Genomic DNA, 22,070 nt, shown 5'->3' on the forward strand with positions numbered 1-22,070 from the left:
GAAAGCTGCACCTCCCTGGCTGGGGTGGCCACAGAAGATAGTGTTTAGGATGAGCAAGTTATGCACAGTGGATTTGTGATACCCAGTGGAAGAAATTCCCTGGTGGCTTGTACTAGCCAGGAAGTAATGTTGCTCTACCTGCATGATGATGATCAGACTGTAGAAGCATTTGTGTTTTAGATGTCCTGATCCTGGCTGAGTCCTGGAATTGTAGATTAGCATGAAACACCTGCATCAAGGTTTTGGGAAATGTGTGACCTCAGCAAAGCTGCAAAGGGCAAGACAGCGTGCATGGGCATTAGGAGACTAAGTTCTCGTTCTGCTTCAGCTTGAACAAACAGAAGATTTCATGAGGGCAGCAGTGCCAGATGCTGTGAGGCAGGGGTAGGTGTGATGGAGTGGCCTGGGTCTGCATTAGCTGTTGCTGCACTGTCTCTTCTCTCCGCAGAACATCGTGTCCAAGAACGCGATGCAGTACCGTGGGAACGCCCAGCACGATGCCCAGGAGTTCCTGCTTTGGCTCCTCGACAGAGTCCACGAGGATTTGAACAACGTGGTGAATTCTGGTGGCATGCCTCCACTCAAGGCAAGGAATATGCTGGGAGACAATGTGGGAGTCGAACTTTGCACCCAGGCTTTCCTTTTAAAGTAGTTCTCCCCATTGGCTTCTCAGGTTCACTAGTGCAGATGGAACGAAAGTTAAAATAATGTTTGTTTCTGCCCTGGGAGTGTAACCGGCTGTTCCACAAATCCCTGGCAAGTGCTCCCTGAGGCAGCCGTGTTTGAGTGGCTCTGCAGTAGCCAGCAGGTGCTGCCTTGTCAGGTGTGAGCCCCGTGCCCTTCCCTGCCCACCTCGCCTTCCTGCGTGCCCACCCCTTGGAGCAGAGTGTGCTTAGTAGTTAAAAACGCTTGTGGCGTTTTTCCAGTGCTTTTGGCTAAGGAAGGCAAAATTTGACTGGCATTCCGGAGTCACCTGCTGGGTGCAGCCCCACGCCTGGGTGTGCCTCAAGGGTTTGTTCCTCTCTTTCAGCCGCCGCTGGAGGATGATGTGCTGCTTGAGGGCCCAGCCTTTCCCATCAGTAGCACTTTTGTGCAAGAACTCTTTCAAGCCCAGTACAGGTATGGTATTTTGTAAGTTTGTTGAATGTATGGGTGACCCCAGTACAATTCGAAACTGACACTAGCTCCCAGCACAGTTGGGGCTGGTGTCATTGTGTTAACAGCAGTTTCTGAATTCCAGCTGAACTAAGACCTTGCTCTAGAGGAAAGAGAGAATTTCACTGCTTCAGATTTGGTATATTTTGTGTAAATCTGCAGTGTGAACCACTACACCTGTTCCTGTGCATCCTTAAAGTGAGTCAGTGCTTCATGAGCAAAGGCTCAGCAAAGCCTACTGCTGTGGGGCTGACCCTGACTGTCAGAGGGAAGAGCCCCTGGCAGGATCTAGAGGTGCCTGGGAGTTAGGGATCCCTGGTGTGCGCAGTGTGCTTGTCATCTGGCACTTGGGAATCCTGAGCTGAGGTTATCACTGTCCCTTCAGTGCTTTCCCTCGAGTTTCTGGGAAGAGAGCTTTCTAATTTCAGAGTATTGGAAGAGAACAGCTGAATCACCAGTGTTCCTTGTTGGCTTGTGCCTGTACTGAGAATTATAATTATAATTGTAAAAGAATTATAATTGGGCTTTCCCCCCAGTATTTGCCAACTTTTCCTTTGCAAAGGAGAAACCTTAAGCCTGGTCTAAGACACCAAGCCATCGTAAGATGCAGATTGATTCTGAATGAGAATGGAGTTTTGGAGAATGAGAATGGACTCTTGTCTGGAGTTTTTCCTGTGTAAGAGCTGTGTGCATAGCAGTGCTGACTGTCTCTGTCCCGTCACTTCACCTCTCTCCAAAGACAAAACCCTTCCAGGGTTTCCCGTTGGATCTGCTGTTGGTGAATATGGGATTTGATGTTCCCGTGAAGTGAGGTGTAACTGTGTCCTGTTATCCATGTTTGTCCCAGGTCCTCCCTGACGTGCCCTCATTGCCAGAAGCAGAGCAACACGTTTGACCCTTTCCTCTGCATCTCGCTGCCGATCCCTCTGCCCCACACTCGGTACGGAGCTGTCCTGAGCCTGACCTTGGCTCTCTTTCGTGCATGACATGTTGTGTAATTTGCTGCAGCAGGAAGACAGTACCAGCAAAATTCTGATAAGTCATTAAAAAAGATAAACATGGGGATTGAATGTTTTGCTTTGCAGGTAAAATGAAAAATTGAGCCTTGTTTCAGGAAGACTTATCCTTCCTATAGAATTAATTTTGGGAAAAAAAGTCTTTGCTTCCCATGACCAAAATATTTTGCTTTTCACTTGATTAATAGCATTTTAAAAGTGAAAAAAGGGAAAAGGGTGAAACACTTTTTTTAGAAGAGCCTCACTGATCACTCCGATTTCAAAACTGGAAGTTAAAATCTTTCCGGCAGAATGTTTTGCTTTTCTGAGAGACAGCTGATGCAAATAAAGAAAAAATCTTCAGAGGAGGAAAAAAATCCAGATAAAATCTTCAAAGCGAAGATAGAGATGCACAGCCAAACTACCTGTGGTATAAATAAACTCCTTCACCTGATGTTTGCATACGGAAAACTTGTGTAGGTTCCAGAAGCAATGGAACAGAGTAATGATAGGGCAGATTAAACATTGCTCTGTCACATTTGCTCTGGAAATCCCTGCTTCACCTCCGGGTGGAGGCTGAGTGTGCCCAGGGAATGTGTCCCCCTCCCTCTTCTCTCCCCAGTAGCGCTCTGGCTGCTGTTGGAGGCGGAATTGAGGCCTGAGAGGCTGCCTCTTCCCAGCAGCAGCTCTCCAAGTACTTCAGGGCGCTGTCTTATGCTGAGTCTCCCAAGCTTCCTTACAGGATCCCTGTTGGAAAACTGGGTGCCTTCTCATAGACAGTTTTGGTTTTAACTTTGTGGGCCTTTTTTAAGATGTTCTGCTTGTGGGAGCAAGAAACACCAGGCCATGTAGTAAGAAAGGAGTCTGTAAATCAAACACCCTTGTCTGGCTGCAGCTGAGCGCAGCTCCAGTGTGAGGTGGATCCGAACAGCCAGGAGGGCCCTGTGCATGGTGGGCAGCCTGGATGTGCCCAGGCTGGGCTGAGGCTGCTCCAGGCAGTGCCCAGAGGTGCTCAGCCCAGCCTAGCAGTGCTCCCTGCTCTCCACAGGCCGCTCTACGTCACCGTGGTGTACCAGGGCAAGTGCTCGCACTGCATGCGCATCGGGGTGGCCGTGCCCATCTCCGGAACAGTGGCCAGGCTGCGGGAGGCTGTCTCCTCGGAAACCAAGATACCCCTGGAGCAGGTAATGGGCTGGGCTGCTCACCTGTGTGCCCTCCCTGCAGTGGGAGGGAGCCTGGAGGCTTTTGTCCCTTGATGGATATGTAGGAATCGAAATCCGCTGCCTGTGGTTGAACAGATAAGCAAGGTAGTGGTGGAAATCTGGATCGTGCTTTTCCCTGTGCACTGGCTGTTTGAATCCTGGTGATGTTGGAATAGCCCTCAGTGGAGTGTGCAGGCCTGCCTGACCCCGTGGTGATCTGTGCACGCTGGCAGTGAGGCAGCCACTGGGCACCTACGATGCGTTCCTCTGTAGGAAGAGCTTCGAGAAAGCTGTTGCATTCCATCAGAACCTTTCCATATGTTGCCTCTACCCCAGCTTCTCATTTATGGCTGTCCTTTTCCCTGTTCCTAGCTCCTGGTTGATGACAGGTTGTCTTGAGGATGTTCCTGCCATCCCATAGCAGGAAATCCTAGCTGACAGACAGGGCACTGAGCTGAGACTGCGGGTGGTTTGATGGGTTCTGGTTTGCTTCTGCTGCCTGCAGATCGTGCTGACAGAGATGTACTATGATGGGTTCCATCGCTCCTTCTGTGACACCGACGACTTGGACACCATCCACGAGAGCGACTGCATTTTTGCCTTTGAGACCCCAGAGATCTTCAGGCCTGAGGGCATCCTCAGTCAGAGAGGTGAGTCAATAACTCCACTTAATGCCCACCTCAGGTGACTGGTGAGGGAGGTTTGTGTGGAAAAGAATGAGTCCCACAAGCTGTTGATGTTCTGGTGTATTGATTTCAGCTCTGACTTTGTCCAGGCTCATTCCAGAAGATTTAATAGTGTTGTTAGCTGGGAGGTTATCAAGCAGTGTTGTACGCTCCTTTCTGCCTCTTCTCGGGGCAGATGCTGCAGGCCAGGCTGGCTTAATGTGAAATCTCTTGTCAGGCTTAATTTAAAGACCTGCTAGGGCCCAGATAAAGCCACTGAAATTGTGTTATTTAAAATCACATTGCTAGTGATGAATAAACAGTCTCAGGAATGAACAAACACTTTCTCTTTCCAAGCTCAAACCCCTCAGCCTCTGCATGTCCCCTCAGTGAAAGGGAATTGTGGTGTCCTGGGCAGATGGAGTGTAATCAAAGACAAATTTTATTATTGAAAATAACAAGTTGGGTTCCTGGCACCTTAGTTTTTCTTGCGGGCAGTAAAAGCTGAGAGCGCTTGTACAACCTGCTGTGAAAAATCAGATGGGGAGCACTTGCAAATAATGTCCTTCTCTAAAGAAACAGTCACTGTGAAAGGTAGTTGCTCTTTGAAGCCTTTGTACAAGTGATGAAAATGCTCCTAATTCCTGATACTGACCTGCTCCAAGGAGGGCTTCTTGAGGGGGGCATCAGGGCACTAAAGGCAAATGATATAATGAAATGCTTCCTTTCTCCTAATTTTTCAGGAATACATGTGAACAATAACCTGAATAACTTGAAATGTGGCACTGAGCACTCCCGAACAATAGCTTACTCTCAAGGAACGGTGAAGTCTGGAAAACTGGAACAGTCCTGTCCTAAAGCAGCAGCAAATGACAAGATTGTCTTGCTGGTGTGTAACAGAGCGTGCACTGGACAGCAGAGCAAAAGGTGACTGGCAGCAGCGTGGTTGGAGTTGCTCTTCTGGCTGCTTCCTAAGCTGACCTGGATTTTAGTACAGGCTCCAGGTGAAGGAGCAGCAGCTTGCATCCCTAGCTCACATCAAGTGCTAAAGAACATGTTGATTGAAAAGCATTAATGGGTGCAGCAAAGTATTTCTAATTTTGGTGAACTTCAGGTATCGCATTACTGTAGAGGAACAAATGCAGCCCGGTTAGGAGGATACATCATCTTTGTCTGGTTTGAGAGCAACATGTTTGACCAGACCCTGTTGTGGGTGGGAATTTTAAATTTGAGTGAAAATGAGGGGAGGGAGAGAATGAGAAACAACCATGGTGAAGGCATTTGTATCAGCTGGAGCCTGGGAGCTGCCTCAGCCTCTGAAGCTTCACAAAACTTCACAAGAAGTTCTTCCATGTAGTTTGGGGTTTTGATTGCTGAACAGGATAATATTTTAATCGTTCCTCAATGCTTCTCCTTCCCATAGGTTTGGCTTGCCCTTCGTGTTGCACTTGGAAAAAACAATTGCTTGGGATATTCTGCAGAAGGAAATACTGGAGAAGATGCAGTATTTCCTGCGGCCTGCAGCCTGCTTGCAGGTGAGACAAATGTCCTCTCTGGTCACCAGAGAGGAGCTATTGGATGCACAGGTTCCATTGCTGTACCTCAGCCTGCTGTCAGCTCATTGGCACAGGCATATTTCAGTCCTTGTGCGTTTGCATTCTCATGTCAAATGAGCTCTAGGGTAAAGTCTTTGTCAGCCAGTGCTGAGAGCAGTTTGCATGTGGGCAGGTTGGGTTGGAGCCGCTGAGGTGGTCCCTGTTCTCTCTATTGCAGGTTTGCCCATTCAGCTTGCGAGTGGTCAGTGTTGTGGGCATAACATACTTGCTACCTCAGGAGGAGCGACCCCTCTGCCACCCCACAGTGGAAAGGTGAGCTGGCCCTGGGGTGCTGGGTGCTTCCCACGAGTGGAGAGAGCTGTGTTAGCTGGGAACTCGGGGTTAACCATGCAGAAATGAACGGGAATGGACTGCAGAGGCCCGAGGAGAAGGGAAATGAGGGAACATCCTCAGGAAGCTGTGTGAGAATACCTCAGTTGTATGTCATGCCATCTGGAGTCTGTCCTCCCTGGAAATGGAGAACAGAAGGAAAATATTACTCCCACTATTTTAAATTATTTTCTTGTGCCTGTTACTCTTTGAAATGTTGGTAAATGTTCTGTATCAGGTGTACGTTGCCTTACAGAACTCGCATACTTGGGTGAAGGCATTTACCAGCCTTGCCAAGTGTTTTGCTGTGTGAATTCCTTTTACTCCTTTGCAAACTTGGTCTGTGGGAGTGGGAGAAGGATGAAGGGTTTGTGGAGAGAAATTACATACATATAGAAGATAATGTAGACTGGATTGAGGGATGGTCTGACTTATGTCTGCTCCTCTCTGCAGGGCATTGAAGTCATGCGGACAGGGGGGAACTGCTCATGTGAAATTAGTGGTAGAATGGGACAAAGAAACTAAAGATTAGTAAGTATGAAGTAAAAAACCTTAAACTGTGTTCACCTCACAATTGCTGCTTGCAGCTTGCTGTGTGAACTATGTGTCCTCAGTGAACATGAGACCACTCAGACTCCACCTGTGCCCAGCCCCTGTCCACAGGGACAGCCTGGGCAGCAAGGGAATGTGCTGGTAAATGTGGTGTTTCCCTGATGCAGCTTATTTGTGAATACAGAAGAGGAATATATTCCAGACTCTGAAAGTGTCCGCCAGCAGAGAGAGCTTCATCATCAACCTCAGATCTGCACTTTATCTCAGTGTTTCCAACTGTACACCAAAGAGGAACAGGTAGATACCGACTGTGTATTCTGGCTTGTTCACACGCTGCAGGAACTCCCTCACTCCAGAGCAGCTCTTTTCTGCAAACATTGATTCCTTGTGACAGGAGAATAGATTTGTAACACAAGACTAGTTATCTGTGCTAATAACTGAGCTTCTCTGCAGTGAGAAGGTTGTGGGAGGTCCTGCTGCTGGGTACTTTGCTGTCCAGATGTTGGGCAAGAACTTAGTCCTCTCTGGCAATTTCCTTCAGTGAAATATTATAAATATTATAAAGGGTTAGGACAATGTGGCTTCATGGGAGTGTCCTGGAGCAGTTGTGTGTTGGCACTTAGAAGGTGCAGAAAGGTGCTCTGCACAGCAGCACTGCCTGAATTCTGCCTTGCAGCAGGAAGTGCCTCCTGTGTGAGGCACATGTCTCTGCTTATCACTCTGAAAAGCATCACTGGGAACCCTGCATTTCCAGTGAGCTTATAAATGCTGGAGGGAGACGAGGCAGAGGGGTCAGTGTCTGCACTGAGCTTGGGGCTGCAGAGGAACAGTGGTGTGGTGCAAGCTGCCTTGGAATTTGGAAACCAATACCCACTCCTGCCTGTTTCTTGTAGCTTGCCCCAGATGATGCATGGCGATGCCCACACTGCAAGCAGCTGCAGCAGGGTAGCATCACACTGAGCCTCTGGACCTTACCTGATGTTCTCATCATACATCTCAAAAGGTTTAGACAGGTAAGGGTACCTGTAGTGTTGCTGGAGGGCTATTGAGTGATGTGAGTAGACTCCCCTCTTTAGAATCAGCCATTCTGCCCTATGTGTTCCTCACCTGGGGTTTTCCTGGGCACGGTGACCTTGGCCTCTGCAGCTCATGCTCCTCTCTCTACACAGGAGGGAGACCGAAGGATGAAACTTCAGAACATGGTTAAATTTCCCTTGAGTGGCTTGGACATGACTCCTCACGTTGTGAAACGCAGCCAGAGCAGCTGGAGCCTGCCATCGCACTGGTCACCTTGGAGGAAACCTTATGGCCTCGGCAGAGATCCTGAGGACTACATCTATGACCTGTATGCTGTCTGCAACCACCATGGCACCATGCAAGGGGGACACTATACAGGCAAGTGTCCTGCTATGCTATCTGTGGTGGAGCCTTTCAAAAAGAAATTGGTTATATTTCTGTATGGAGTCAGAAAGGGAGTCGCAGATGGGAGCAGTGTCACAAGTTACAGAAGGTGAAGTGAATGGAGCCACCCCAAATAATGTTCTATTCTCAGTGGTAATGTTGGAGTAAGAAAGTCCTGAAATGTAAGCTGTTTATTGTGTTCTGGCAGCCTCAGGCTTCCATCTTGCCGGTCAGACTGGAAGATGATGCAAGAATAAATCTGTTCCTCGCATTGTCCTCCGAGTCCATCATAGCAGATAAGGTTATGTTAAATATCATACAGCAAACTTGAGAGCAGTAGGAGTGAGGGAGTCTTACAGTAATGTATTATTTCTTAGCATATTGCAAGAATTCTGTTGATGGCCAGTGGTACTGCTTTGATGACAGCGAAGTTCAGCAGCTTTCTGAAAGTGAAGTCTGCAAGCAGACCGCTTATATCTTGTTCTACCAACGACGCACAGCAATCCCCTCGTGGTCTGCCAACAGCTCGGTGGCAGGTAAGCCCTGCTGGCACTGTCCAGGCGTGGCTCGAAGTTGTCTTTCATGGGTGGTTTGTCCTCCTGGGGAATTTTCTACTCAGCTCTGCTTAAACCCCCACTTCTGTATCCCAGAACTCAGTGAGTCTTGTCTGGGTCTGTGGCTGTGTGCCAGAGGCCATGGGAACTTTGCACCTCTTCTGCTACGGCAGTTTTGGCAGGGAGGCTGCGATGGGGAAGCCCCTATGCCCCCACAGCTCAGAGCTGCCCTTGTGCAGGACATCAAATCGGGACTCTCAGTCCCCAGGAGGCACCAGTAGTGCATGTGTTGATGAAATCCAGGGTGAGCTGTGGGCAGGTTCTAGCTCAGTGACCTGCCCCTGGAAAAAAAGAGATTTTTGTGGCGTTGGGGTGGCGGCTGAAATGCCGCCAGTGCCTGCATGCTGGCATTCACTGCACGAGTGCAGCTCTGTCTTGTCCTGACCATGAATGCTCCATAAGAGCAAAGCCCCTTTCCCTTGGCGGTGCCTGGGTGCTGGGCCGTGGGGGCAGCTCCGGGCTCAGGTGCAGCGGGCAGAGCAGTGCAGTAGCACCTGACTGCCGGGGCTCTGCGCGTGCGGCTGCTGCTGACGCGTGCGGTCCCCGCAGGCTCCACCAGCTCGTCGCTGTGCGAGCACTGGGTCAGCCGGCTCCCGGGCAGCAAGCAGCCCAGCATCGCCTCCGCCGCCTCCTCGCGCCGCACCTCCCTCGCCTCGCTCTCGGAGTCCGTGGAGCTCGCTGGGGAACGGAGTGAAGATGATGGTGTGTATCATTGTTGGGGGAAGCTGGGCCCCTTGTCTTTGTGCTGCAAGATCCGTACTAAAACAGCTGTAAAATCTGTGGTTGAGAGGGACAGTTACTCCAGCAGCTGAGAGGCAAGAGCTGGCTCGGTAGGAGCACAGGTGGGCTTCTGTCTCATGTGAAAGGCTGGAGGAGAACAGGGCAGGGACCGCAAGGAGCCTTTCAAAGAAAGCGAATGCCATCAACAAAACCTCTCATCAGTAACTTCTTGTTGCCTGTGTTCTCTCTGGGTCTCACTGCATCACCTTTGCAGCGTGGCTGACACAGTGCTGACAGATTCAGTAGGGGCTCTAATTTCTACTGCTGGATGGTCCCAGGGAGGGAGATGCAAAATCCCTTATGTATGCAAGTTACTGTTGAGTTCCTGGCTTTTCCTGGTTCCTCCACGCATTGCCTTGTAACTTCTGAGAATGTGGAGCTTCATGGGTCAGTCAGAGCTGGAAGCTGGGGTGGAGATGTCCCTGCTGCCATGCTGTGACAGCTGTCGGGTCTGGCTATGGAAGTCACACTTCTAAAATACTTACATTTTGCATTTCTAAATACAACTACATCACTTGATCTAGAGGTAGGAATCCTACTTTGCCTTTCACAGAATGCTCTGGGAAATATTCTTTAATAAGAATCGTAATCCTAGCTGGTGATCTTGCCAGTTTTAAGGACTTTTGAGGTGCAAACCTTGTGTTTGATCTCCTGCTGCTCAGGGATGAGAGAGGAATCTGAGTTATCAGAGGCTTCAGAGAGTTACTCCTGGGTGACACCTAGCAAATAACAGTTGCTGGATTCCTCATTCAGCTTTTGTGCAAGAAGCTGTGCCTGCAGCCTGCATGGAGCGACACATAGTGTGGTGTGGGTGGGCTGCTTGGCTCTCGTGGGGAAATGTGGATGGGTGGGGTAAACCAGCTGCAGCCTTGGCTTTCCCATTGAGACTGTCACTTGCTTTCTCTGCAGGAGGATTTTCAACTCGACCATTTGTAAGGAGTGTCCAGCGTCAGAGCTTGTCATCCAGATCCTCTGTCACCAGCCCACTGGCAGTGAGTGAAAATGGTGTCAGGCCCTCGTGGTCGCTCTCTGCGAAACTGCAGTTCCGCTCCAACTCCCCATCGCGCTTCTCTGGAGATTCCCCGGTACATACCTCTGCTTCCACTCTGGAGAAGATTGGGGAAGCTGCTGATGATAAAGTCTCCACCTCATGCTTTGGCAGCCTGAGGAATCTCTCCAGCAGCTACTTGGAGCCCTGTGACAGCAGTCGGCGAGAGCACAGGACAGCTCGCAGAGCCCCTTTGGCTGTCATGGAAGGGGCGTTCAGGGAAGAGTCTGTTGTAAGGACATCTAGCTCAGATCTTTCAGATGGGTATGGTAAAAGCTCTGTGCAGCCAGACAGGAATCACCCTGCTCTGGACCCTTTTGATAACAACAATCAAATCGCCTTTGTTGACCAGAGTGATTCTGTGGACAGCTCCCCAGTAAAGGAGGTGAAAGCCCCAGCTGGGACAGGGCTGGCTGCAGAGAAGGCACATGACACCCCTAAAAAGGGTCACAGCTCCAAAGGAGCTTCTGAGCCAGATAAAAGTTTGAGGAAGGGAAGGACAGTCTTAGCTACCCAAGAGACCAAAGTCTCTCACTCTTCTCCTCCACTGAAGAGTTCTCAGAAAGCTTCCCGGTCTAGAAGTAAGGCAGACTCTTCTAGGGTCAGCGGGCGACACGGGTCTCCTGCTCCCGCTCAGGCTAGGAAGGACCACAGCACGAAGCCCCTGGAGGCATCTGTCCCATCAGCTCAACAGAAGCAGAAGTCAGGTTCTTCTCCATCCTCCGCAGCTGCCAAGAAAGCCCCATCAGGCTCATTGACTAAGGGCTCTTCCTCTGGGAAGAGCAGGACTTCCGACCGCAGCCTCAGCAGGGAGGGCTCCAAGATCAGCCTGGGGTCGGATAAAACGAGCGTTACCAGCAGCTCCAGAACGAGCTCCCCGCGGATCAGCCACTCCAGGAGCGACAGCAGGGCAGCGGACAGCAAGCACGTGCGCAGTTCCTCCATGGCCAACCTGCGGTCCCCAAACGTCGGGGCGCGCTCCGGGTTGAAGAGGGACAGCAAGTCAGAAGAGAAGGGTTTGTCTTTCTTTAAATCAGCCTTAAGGCAGAAGGAGACACGGAGATCGGCAGACCTGGGGAAGACAACAATGCTTTCAAAAAAGACAGGGAGTGTCAGTTCCAAGTCAGGCAGTAAAAATGTGCTGGAGGACAAACCAGAGAAAGGTGGTGTCCCACCAGCCTCTCAAACCAATGCCAACGTCACTACAAAAGAAAAACTTGTCTCAAAAGATGCCACATCTAACAAACATTCTCTGCTATCCAGTCGCAAGTCCAAGTCTTCCCAGCTAGATCCCGGAGTCCAGTCTCCTCCTTCCAGTGGCAAGCAGTCTGCTGACAAGCCGCTGAAAAAATTACCTTCCAGCATGCAGGTGTCTGTACGGCCTTCTCTGGAACCTCAGTGAAATGCTGCAATCCAGGTGTCTTTTCTTCTGCTGAGAAGCTAATTTATTCTGAGCTCTTGTTTTTTGTTCATGTGCCTAATGTATGTTTTGAGGAGAAGTTAACTGCAAGTTGTTAAAGCGCCTTTGATTCTGCCATCAAACCAAATAGCCACAGGCAGCCAGCACTGGTGCAAGTAGCCTAGCTGGAGTCATTGTTGAACATGAATGCAGCTGTCCCATAGCACCTGTACAGGAGTCTCTGTTGAAAGTGCAACAGCTTTCTTCAGATTTGAGGGTTGGGACCTGAACCCCGGTTGTACTGACATTAGTGTGCTTTGTAGAGCTGTGAACTGATGTTCCTTTGGTCTTGTTTTGAGTGGGCTGTGTCCACGCTGGTGTATGGCCTTGTTCTGAGCTGTGGAGGATGCGAAGGAAACTGGAGAGACTGTCGCTTCTTTCTGCTCTCAACTCTCTCTCCCTGCTCCCCTCCATTTTCAAGCTTTCTAAAGGGCAATATTTCAACACTAATGTTGTTTCTCAGGTATATACTCAGCCAGTATAGGAGGGACTAGCATTAGTGACGGACAGAAAGGTACCTGTGTGTCTCTGTGCGCGTCTGTGTAATAGATTTAATTTTTGCATTCCAACACCAGGAAGTTTGAAATGTAACCTGCAGTTTTTGTTGCTGCGTCTATGAAGAGTTTTGCTTTGTCCATACCTTAGGCAACCTCTACCCAGTCCTGTTTTAACTACTTTCTTCTGAAATGCTGTGCTAAACAACAGAAGAAATCCCTGGGCAGCAGCTGCTGGCCAGCTCGTCCTGTGGAAGCAGTGCCATGGGAGAGTTATGTCTGCACACCTGGATGGCCGTGATGCTGTCAGGGTGCCCCTGTTCAAAGTCCTGGGAAGCATTTCCTAATGTGCTCAGACCCTTATCACAGTGGTGTAATTAAGCCTCCATTATCTCTCGGGGTGATGTTTAGATCAAGTGTTGTCCTGCCCTCTCTGAGCATGCTTTGACAGGCCCCTTTGTGTGGGTTGGAGGGGCTGTGCCCAGACCCCCAGAGCAGTTTTCCTGTTCTCCAGAGCGCTGTGTTCTTCCCTCTGGCACGCTTGACCTCTCCCCATGGGTCTGGCTGCCACGTGTCCCTCAGTGGAAGGTTCCCCTTCTTGTTTGGATGACAGCCTCCATCAGGGTCAAAACACTACATCTACTGATGTCTTTGTTTACATGCCCTTCTTACAGGGGAGATTCCTCAAGTTCTGTAAGGTTCCTCTTAAGGTGGATTTTTTAAGTCCTTTTACATATATGTGGTGTAATTTTTTTTTTTTTTTTTTTAATTCCATGAGTTTTTATTGATGTGCTGCATATCCTTTATGTCCACAGCCTGTCATGTAGGTTGTGACAAGCTGGGCAATGTGCTGGGCACACTCTGCTGAGTGAGGTCTGTGCCTGTCCAGTCCAATGCCAGAGCTTCTCTGGGCATAGCTTGGGGCCAGGGTCGTGTGTGCTCTGTCCCTTCAGCATGACAAACGGGGCTGTGCCACCTCCCTTGCTGAGGTGCTGCTCTCCCTGCAGGCAGCCTTGTCCCCAGGTCTGCTGGGCACCTTGCTGCTCTGTGATCAGTTTTCTGCTCACCACTCACCTGCAGCAAGCTTGGGAGGGAAGGGTTAGGCGTGGCTGTCTGCTTGGAGTGTGTGTAGGGCTGAGCTGGGCGTGCCATCGAGCTGGGGTCAGCATGTGGGGCTGAGCCCACCTGCCAAGTGACCCTTGCAGTGTCCTGGTGATGTCCTGCTGCATCCCCTCCGTGCCCCAGCAGTGCCCACGGCCTGCACGTGTAATGCCCTGACTGTTCCAACCCAGACTGTGCCCTCGATGCCTTCCTTCGCCCAGGCATTGTTTCAGTCTCATTTATTGCAGCAACAAGAAGCAAGGATTGCATTGCTTGCTTCTGAAATGTATGACTTGGATTATTCTTGGATTATTTTCTGTTATATCCAGCAGAGCAGATAAGACTTGCTTCACATTGCAGTACTTAAATTACTCCCTGAAATGTTGATGTTGAAGTATTTGTTTAAGGTTTTATCTGTATTAAGGTCTTACACTGTGTTGGCTCTTCTCTTGTAACAACTCTTCTAGCAAGAATGTAATTCCGGTGGCTTATGCTGACTCGGTTTGGGATCTTTTAATAGACAGAACTATTTTCTGTGCATTTTGCCATGGACATTTGTGAAAGGTTATTTTTATCAAATGACTTTTTTTTTCATGTCATCACTCACTGAAGGAGTTTAAACTGAAGCTGGTGTGTGGGTTTTGAGGTGGTTTTGCCCCTGTGCTGCATGCCTCACTGAAGGAAATTTGAAGCTATATCCAGACCCATGTTTTAGCTTCAGTTCAGTGTTTGTATCTGGAGCAAGACAATGGTCCTTGGGGCTCTCATTTGGGTAGAAGGGAGATGGAGGTCCTGGTATTCCAGCAGCTGATGAAAGTAGTTGAACCTCTGCAGTCCCATGAGATGCCAGTCTCACTCTCTTTCTGCACATTCTCCATAATTCCTGATGCTAATTGCTGCCAGCTCCAGCACTATCTGCTCTCTTTATGCTGCCAAACTGGATTTCTCTGTCCCTCTGGAATGGCAGCGCTGGTGCACAGGCTCCCAGCTCTACAGAGTGTGGGTGGGCAGGAGGGGCTGCATTGACAGTACCCTCATCTCCAAGGGTGGCATGCTGCTCCTCTGGTGGGTTTTCTCCTCAGGAGGGCTTGGCTTGGGGTGTCCTCAGGTGGTTTGACTTACCAGGGTGCACCAGGGTTGATGTGGGACGAGGCACTCGCCAGGCAGAAGGTCACGGTGTGTGTGTGCAGTCTCTGCTCCGTGTCTGCTCTGCATCAGGGCCCTTGGGAACAGCCACTCGTGTCCCTGCTCTGCTTGTTGGTGTCACACATCTCCAGCAGTAAATGAGCTTCCTTGCACAGGAGAGGGTTAAGGGTCTGGGTCTGGGAAACATTGTTCACTGGGAGTGTTGATCAAAGCTTTGTTGCTGTTACAGTCACAACTCTATCAATGAAGCAGGATAAATGTTTCTGAAACAGAATGTAGGCTATTACAGGCCCTATACTTAAAGGGATTTGGGGAAAAATCATCAGTCTTCTCTCCTTGCTTTAAAGCAGATTTATCTCTTGTCCCTTTCACATGTAGGAACTCCTGTCCATGGTATTGTGTTGTCCAGCTGCCAGGATGTGGCATGGTACCAGGGAACACTTGGGAGAGGGATCTGCCAAGTCCTAGATGCCAACGCCACCGTGGCTTTGCATATGGATCCTTCAAGCAGCGATGGCTTGAGGCTGTTCTGGAGCAGCTGCACGTACATGGTCATGTCTTAAAGCTCCTGTTGGCCGTCAGAAGCACTCATGGCTGTAGGGGAGGTGGGCTCTGCCATCTCCCAGAGGCCGCTGGTGCCCAGGACCTCCACCTCCCTGGGTGGTGGCATGTAGGGCCTGGAAGTCTCATGGGCATCTGAGGGCGATAGGAGCAGCTGCTGCGAGGTGTGTCCTCCCCAGCCTGTCTGGAGGTGGTGGGGTCTGGGACCTTCCTGCCAAGGTCTTGGAAGCAAAGGTACGCGTCGCGGTGATGGGAGATGCCGGGGAAGGGGGAAGCCCAGCCGTGCTCCCAAACAGGTGAGCTCCAAGGCAAAGCAGGAGTTCGGGCAGTGTTTCCAGCTGGCTTCGGGCTGGAGTCACCTGGAGTGTGACTTGTGTTTCACCCCACGTCCCTAGTCCGCCCCTTGCTCCTGCTCCTGGAATTGGCCCTCTGGGCGCAGGAGAGCAGCGCCTTCATTCCAGTGCTCAATTCCTACAGGAGTCACCTAGAGACCTTTTTTTACCCTTTTTGGGCTGTGTCTTTTGGATAGTGTTTAGTAGTAGTCAAGTTATAAGCACATTTTCAATGACGTGTATTGAAGAGGCACCTTTTATTTGTATTAATCACATTTGATAGACAATTTGGTGCCTGCAGTTCTCTGTAACTTGTGTCTCACTTCGGGTGTATAAATTGTTAACCCTTTCAGACTTATCAAATACGGATTAATAAAAACAAGATGCTTAGGATAGAAAGCTAGCAGCTTAATTGCACTTCTCCCACTGCAAGCGCCCTCATCCGCCGTCGCTGCAGGGGTTTTGCTTTCTGAAGCCGAAACTTGAGCATGACCAACCGTTCTCCTCAGCGGAGGCAGCTTGCATGGCCGTGCTGTCCCCGATGCATGTCCCTACTAACTATGCAAGCCTCTGGCCCAGCCGCGGCGTGCTCGGCGTCGGAGCCGCTCCGGAGCACCGCTTGGAGTCTGTGCTGCTGCCTCATGGCGCAGCTGCTGCTGGCACACAGGAGCATGTCCCTGGGTTCCTGCTTCCTTTGCACATCTTTGACTCTTTCCTTTGCAGGATTCTGCGTTACTGACGAGGCTGGAGCGTAATGTAAGGTTAGAGGGATCGGAGCAGGGAAATGAGAGCAAACTGATTTCTATTTTGTGTTGTTTTTCCTTTTGTTAGCAGAGCGACCTGCTCAGGGTTGTAGCCTGCCGTTGCACGTGATGTGAGGGGGCTGTGAGGAGGGGCGGGCGGGCACACGGAGCTGCTGCGAGGGTCCTGCTGAGGGGAGCGGTTCCCAGCTGGCCTCCTGCTGCCCACTCTGGTCTTGGGGCTTTGCCTGCCTTTCTGGGGGAGCTGCTGGGCTGCCTGCCCGTGCTCCAGGACCCTGTAGTGCTGGGCTTTGAGCCGTGGCCTGTTGGACAGCAGGTCCCCCGGGGCAGCCGTGCGTGCCACATGGCCAGGGCAGCTGCCCAGGGCTGGCCTGGGCTTCGTGCAGGTCCCAGAGCTCCTCCTGGTTTTTGGCCATGCAGCTTTGGTGCCCTCCGCTTGGTCAGCTGGCATGGAGAGGGTTTGGAAACAACATTCCAGATAATTTTACTGTTGGCTGTTGGTTTTTTCTGTTTTAGTTTGGGTGGTTTTTTTTTTGTTTGTTTTGTTTTGGTTTTTTTTTGTTTGGTTTTTTTTTAATCTTTGTCATTTGCCTACTAATCCAAAAGAATTTGGCAGTATCTAATGATACCTGTGGAGGGAACTGAAATTTAGTTTTAATCTGTGGTGAGATGAAAGTCCGACACGGTTTTCTCAACAAAAGCATCGTAAAGCAGTTACTATTAAAAGCTTTATTTTGTAAAAGAAAAGCACCTGAAGACTTGTACAATGTCTCTGTTAGATCTAAAGGCTTAGGGACTCTATTTTTTTAAAGGTGATAGCACTCAATTTATCTGCAAATCGTGTTTTTTAAAAGACACAGATTAAAACTAAGAGTAACCACCAGTCCCGGCTCACTCAGCCCTGCAGCGCACACGCGCCGGCCTCAGGCTCGTGTGCGTTTGTGAGTGCAATAACCCTTGGAGGTGCTACATTGCCTGGGGTAGGGTAACACAAGGGAATCCAGGCCACCAGTGGCTTCATTATTGTCCTGTGGCCTTCCAAGTATGAATTTGTACAGATTTGCTCACCACCTGTGCCTCACCATTGGTTAAAATTGAATTTTAAGTCCTGTTGCAAATGCAGTTTCTCCTCTGGACACCATGTCAGATTTTACACTGGAATATCTACGGTTCTCAAACTGCATGTCACATCACTGTACCCGGTACAGGGACGTGGGGCTTTCCCACACCTTTGATATTCTCTTCTGTATTTTAATGTTTTTGACCTGTACAGTAATTGGAAAGCAGGCTGTCTACTTGGGGTTGAACATTGTACCATAAATTTTAAATTATTTGAGGACAACTGCATGAGACTGTGTCAATGCCTTTTATTATTTATTTGTATGTTTTATTATTCGAGGTGTATGCACTTTTAATATGCAGAATTTATATTTTTACGTTAAAAATCATTTTCTTTCAGAAAGAAGAGTTTGAATATGAGGAATTGGAATTAAGTGCAAAAAGGGGAATATGTAATAAAATACAATAAATTTATTACTAGGCATCCTGCCTGAGTGAGCGTTTTTCCAGGCTGCAGGCTTCAGCCTTGCCGTGTTCCTGCCCCTGATGGGGGCACGGGCTTGGGAGCTTCTCTGTGTGCCCCAGGCTCCTTGGGGGAAACCCACCAGAGGCCTGGCTTTGGGCACAGCCCTGCGTGCTGGGGAGGGGTTCACGGGCCCCTCCTTCCCCCTTGTTCCTGATGCTTCTCTCTCCACAGACCATCAGTGCAGGTCCTGCGCTGCTCGGCCGCGGTCCCGAGAGTGGGTGTGGGCTCTGCACCAGAGCCACGTGCTGGTGAGTTTGGGCTGTGAGCCCCAGGGCAGGGGCTGTGATCTGCTTCCTCTTTGGAGTCTGAGGGCTCACACCTGCTCAGGTGGAGGTGGGAGTCATCCCTGTCCGTCCATCTGTGCCTCGCGTCAGGGCTCAGCCCCGCACATGAAGGGGCTCCTCAGCCCCAGAGCACGCCCCTGCTACCCCAGCCCCAGCCGTGCCCACTGCCACCCACTGCAGTGAGGCCAGGCTCCGGACAGGAGGGACACATTCCAGGTCCTACGGCATTTGGGGCCAGGAGACCCCCAGCCAGATCCCCACGCCTCCAGGAGCCCCTCAGGCCACCCCTTCCTACAACATGGCCAAAGGTATTGAGGGCAGGGCTGGCCTGAGGGGCTTCTGCCAACACAGACGCTGGAGGCTTGAAGCTCCTCCAGCTCTGTCCTAATTAAAGGCTGTTCTTCCTTTGGCAGGGTGTGCAGCGGTGGCTCCAGGCACGGAGGAGAGTGTGGCTGACAGATGGGAGCGTGGACGGGCTGCTCCTGCTGCCACCTGCCTCAGCCCAGCGAGGATGAGGATGGAGCAAGGCAGAAGGAGGACAGGCTGCTGCTCCTGGGTGCTGAACGGAAAGCTTCTGTCCTTGGTGGATCGTTTCCGTGTGACCCGGGCTGGGAGAGCTGCCCCAGCTGCAGGCACCAGCCCCTGCTGCGCTGCCCAGCCTCAGGGCAAACGAGGCACGAAAGGCTTTGGCAATCCCGGGTGTCCTCTGGCAGAAGGATGGAAGATGATGTGCCCCCTCCCATGCCTGGAGGCCTTTCCACTGTGGACTCAGATCCTCCTGCTCCAGTGAGCCCTCGGATCGGTGCATCGGGCTGGGTGGGGCTTCACAAACTCACCTTTCAACACAGTTTTGGATTCTCAAGGGTTCTAGTTCTCTCTCCTCCTCCTCCATGCACATTTTTGCAGGAGGGGACTGTTGCACAGGTGAGCGGCATTATCAGCGTTGCCCTGTGCCCCTTTGGTCCTCACCAAAGTGGAAGTTGTGAGTAAAAGCCCCTTGTTCCCCAAGTCTCCAGAGGGGCTGTCCTGATCTCCCCTTGCCCGGTGCTGGTACAGAAATGGTGATGTTGGTGTGTTTATCAACAGCTGTGCTGCATCCCCCCTTGCCCACGTGGGTCCCCAGGCCTTGGGGGATGCATGGCCCCTGCCAGGCCCTGCCATGGAGCCTTGGCCATGTTTCCATCCATCCTGCTGGGGATGGTGAGCTGGAGCTGAGCCCTCGGGCACCGGTTGCTGTCCTGGTCAGTCACGCACACGAGCCCCACCCCTACCCTGTACCAGAGGCACTGCTTCACATCTTGTGTAGAAATGGGGGTGGCAGATGTCATATTAAATCATGGGGTCATCATTTATTTATAGGTGATTACATTAAAGAGAGATTAATATAGCCAAAGGCTTCGCAGAATTAGAGTTAATGTACTTGTGTTTATTATATTTGCCAACATTTCTCCAATCCATCTGGGTTTTTCTGGCCACAGGATTTAACAGAGAGCCCACTGCCATCCTCCAGCCTACCTGGGAGGGGGTGAGAGGTCCATGGAAAACACTTGAGAACTTTAATCTCAGAGTGATCAATTCCATTGCCTCCCGCTTTCCGAGGGTCCGTGGCATGGGGAGGGCAGGGTGGGACTGGCAGTGCTTAGAGTGGGGTCGGGAGAGGAGCCCAGGGTTGGGGCTCCCAGATGTCACTCCTGGGCTGGGATTAGGCTGTGTTTAACTGGGATTAGGCTGTGCAGAGCTGGGCACAGGTTTCTGACACCCCAGGGAGGGGGTGTCCCTGAGGAGCACCACTGGGGGAGTGCCAGGTGTTCCCTTGGTCCCTGTGTCCCCAGAGCCTGGTCTGGGGCTGGCTGTCACCTGTCCCATGGGCTGTAGGGTGGCTGCTGCCAGCTCAGGGTGCACCAGCGGGGCTCCACTGCTGATGGATGAACTGGAGGAGCCAAGAACACCCTGTGTTTGGCTGGAGATGCCAGCCAGGCCTGAGGATGCATAGAGTGAATGTGTGACTCCCTGCTCCTGACTGCTGGGACACCTGCCTGCCTCTGAGACCCAGAACAAAACCTAAGCTTTGGGAGGCTGTCAATAAATTGTAACACATTAGGCACTGTCACCCCTACCCCTGGACTCCTAAATTTTGCTCTAATTGGAGTAATGCTTTTCCTTCCTCAGCACTTTTTCCCCTCAGCCAGGTATCGATCCTGGCTCTGTGGGGATCTGACTAACTGTTGGCAATTTATGAGAACATAAAACTAGTCCATCGTAGAGCAAAAACCCAGCTTTTAATAAGAAACAGTGACATCAGCCTCTGGCTGATTCCAAGGTGGATTTACCATTAGACAGTGAGTCCCCAGGTCAGGGGCACAGGGGCTGTTGGGGGAAGGGGACCAGCAGAAGCCCCCTGGGCTGGGCCACCTTGTGGGTAGGGGAGGCCTGAGGGGCTTTGGAGATGTGGGGGTCTCCCTTCTGGTCTCCTGTGCCCCTTCCCGTGCTGGTTGAGGGTCTGGCTGGGGGCCCCGACCCCACAGGACCTGTGTCCATAATATGTCCCCTCCTGCCTGGAGCTTGGTCTCGCTGCTGTGGGTGACAGGAGCTGGTGGGCAGCAGGCTGGGCTGGGGCTGCAGGTGGCAGGAGACGGCTGGGAGCGGAGGGCTCTGGTGCTGGGCACCCTCCCCAGCTCTCACGTGTCCTTGCCCCAGCTCCCCCAGCCCCCTGTGGGGCTCTCCTCTGGCGATGGATGCTGGTGCCTTTACAGATGGAGGCTGGTTGTGGATTCCCAGACCTGGGGATCTTTATCCCGCTGGCGTGTTACAGGTTTGGGGGCATGGGGTCCTTGGGGAGCAGGTCCGTGGGATTAGGAGGCACGGCCCAGCCCCGGGAGGAGCTCCTGGGATCCCATTCCTGCCGCACCGCACTGTCTGTGTCACGCAGCGCCAGGGCGTGTTGTGTTGTGTTGGGTGTCCTGGTGCTGCAACAGCTGCTCTCCCCGCCATTTGCTGCCGTCTAATTGTGGTTTTATTGAAATTACTCTAAATTGTCTGGGAATACATTAGCTCGCTGTCTCCCTGTGGCTCGCACTCCGTGTGGATGCGAGTGCTCCGCAGAACGCTCCCTTTTTAATCTTGCGGAACCGGCTCCCCGGAGAACGCGTGCATTTCCTAACAGCCCTAATGAGTTTCCAGAGCCGGGTCAGATTGTCGGGGCCGGGGGGGGCCGGGCCCTCGCCCAGCGCCGCTCCACAGCCGTGCTCCACACTGTAAATAAAGCCGTGCCCGCCGCTGCTCCCGGGAATCCCTTTGCTCCTGTGGCGGGCACTGTGCGCCCTGCGAAGCAGCTCCTGCAGCCCCTGTGACAGTCTTTAAGCATTTGAATATTTTGCGAACGATCTGTTGAGGGTAACGAGCAGATGATAGACTGCATCTCGAGGTGTGGATTATCACTAGAGCTCGTGTTGGAGGCATCTGCCCTGACAGGCTGCTGCCGAGCGAGGCAAATACAAGCGATCTGTTGTGTTACAGGAGGGGTCAGCACCTCCCACCAGGGCCCGGAGATAACCCACCGAGCTCTCTGCTCCGGGGACATCGGGAAATCGCTGCCCTCGGCCGGGTGGCGCCGATCCTGCCCGTGCCATCAGCGCTCCTGCCGTGCCTGCTCGGGAGGAACTCGGTGGCGGCTCCCCCGGTGCTGGATGGGCTCATGGGCTGAGACATCCCCTCTGCAGGTCCCAGGGACGGAGGTGCGCGGGTGCTCCGCTGATTTATGAAGTGATTTGTATGGCAGGGCCGGACGTGCCACCGGGACCTGCGGTGCTGCCCCACCCCGTGCACCCCGGCGGCTCCACGGTCCCCAGCAAGGTGCTGGCTGTGGGACACCAAGCTCTTTGCACTCCACGGTGCTGGCTTGGACTCTCTTTCACACCTGCGGTCGGTGCTGCCCGTCCCAGTGTGGCACAGCCAAGCTCGGGCCAAAAGGGGCCCCTGTGGGCTCAGAGTGACGGTGACATCGCCCCGCG

The 22,070-nt window shown here is 51.7% G+C and overlaps 1 protein-coding gene across 8 annotated transcripts in view; it reads left to right on the forward strand.

Moving 5' to 3' along the window:
• Nucleotides 1-19,431, forward strand: part of USP31 (ubiquitin specific peptidase 31) — a 29,842-nt gene extending 10,411 nt beyond the window's left edge. The window contains exons 2-19 of one of the 8 annotated variants that reach the window (XR_005703250.2): nucleotides 449-586; nucleotides 1,031-1,119; nucleotides 2,003-2,095; nucleotides 3,199-3,334; nucleotides 3,858-4,002; nucleotides 4,761-4,944; nucleotides 5,441-5,552; nucleotides 5,791-5,885; nucleotides 6,396-6,473; nucleotides 6,662-6,791; nucleotides 7,388-7,507; nucleotides 7,664-7,889; nucleotides 8,273-8,431; nucleotides 9,059-9,211; nucleotides 10,199-15,394; nucleotides 16,154-16,191; nucleotides 17,948-18,024; nucleotides 18,474-19,431. Coding sequence is in view for 2 of the 8 variants with exons in the window: in XM_040079572.1 (XP_039935506.1) it covers nucleotides 449-586; nucleotides 1,031-1,119; nucleotides 2,003-2,095; nucleotides 3,199-3,334; nucleotides 3,858-4,002; nucleotides 4,761-4,944; nucleotides 5,441-5,552; nucleotides 5,791-5,885; nucleotides 6,396-6,473; nucleotides 6,662-6,791; nucleotides 7,388-7,507; nucleotides 7,664-7,889; nucleotides 8,273-8,431; nucleotides 9,059-9,211; nucleotides 10,199-11,739 (3,399 nt within the window). In the remaining 6 variants the exon portion in view is untranslated. Of the gene's footprint in view, nucleotides 1-448; nucleotides 587-1,030; nucleotides 1,120-2,002; nucleotides 2,096-3,198; nucleotides 3,335-3,857; nucleotides 4,003-4,760; nucleotides 4,945-5,440; nucleotides 5,553-5,790; nucleotides 5,886-6,395; nucleotides 6,474-6,661; nucleotides 6,792-7,387; nucleotides 7,508-7,663; nucleotides 7,890-8,272; nucleotides 8,432-9,058; nucleotides 9,212-10,198; nucleotides 17,735-17,947; nucleotides 18,025-18,473 lie in introns of those variants that run through there. The other 7 variants (XR_005703248.2, XR_005703251.2, XR_005703252.2 and 4 more) reach the window with 7 other exon arrangements.
• Nucleotides 19,432-22,070: the final 2,639 nt, after the last annotated feature.

This window comes from Hirundo rustica, chromosome 15, assembly GCF_015227805.2.
Source record: "Hirundo rustica isolate bHirRus1 chromosome 15, bHirRus1.pri.v3, whole genome shotgun sequence".
Taxonomy (NCBI): Eukaryota; Metazoa; Chordata; class Aves; order Passeriformes; family Hirundinidae; genus Hirundo; species Hirundo rustica.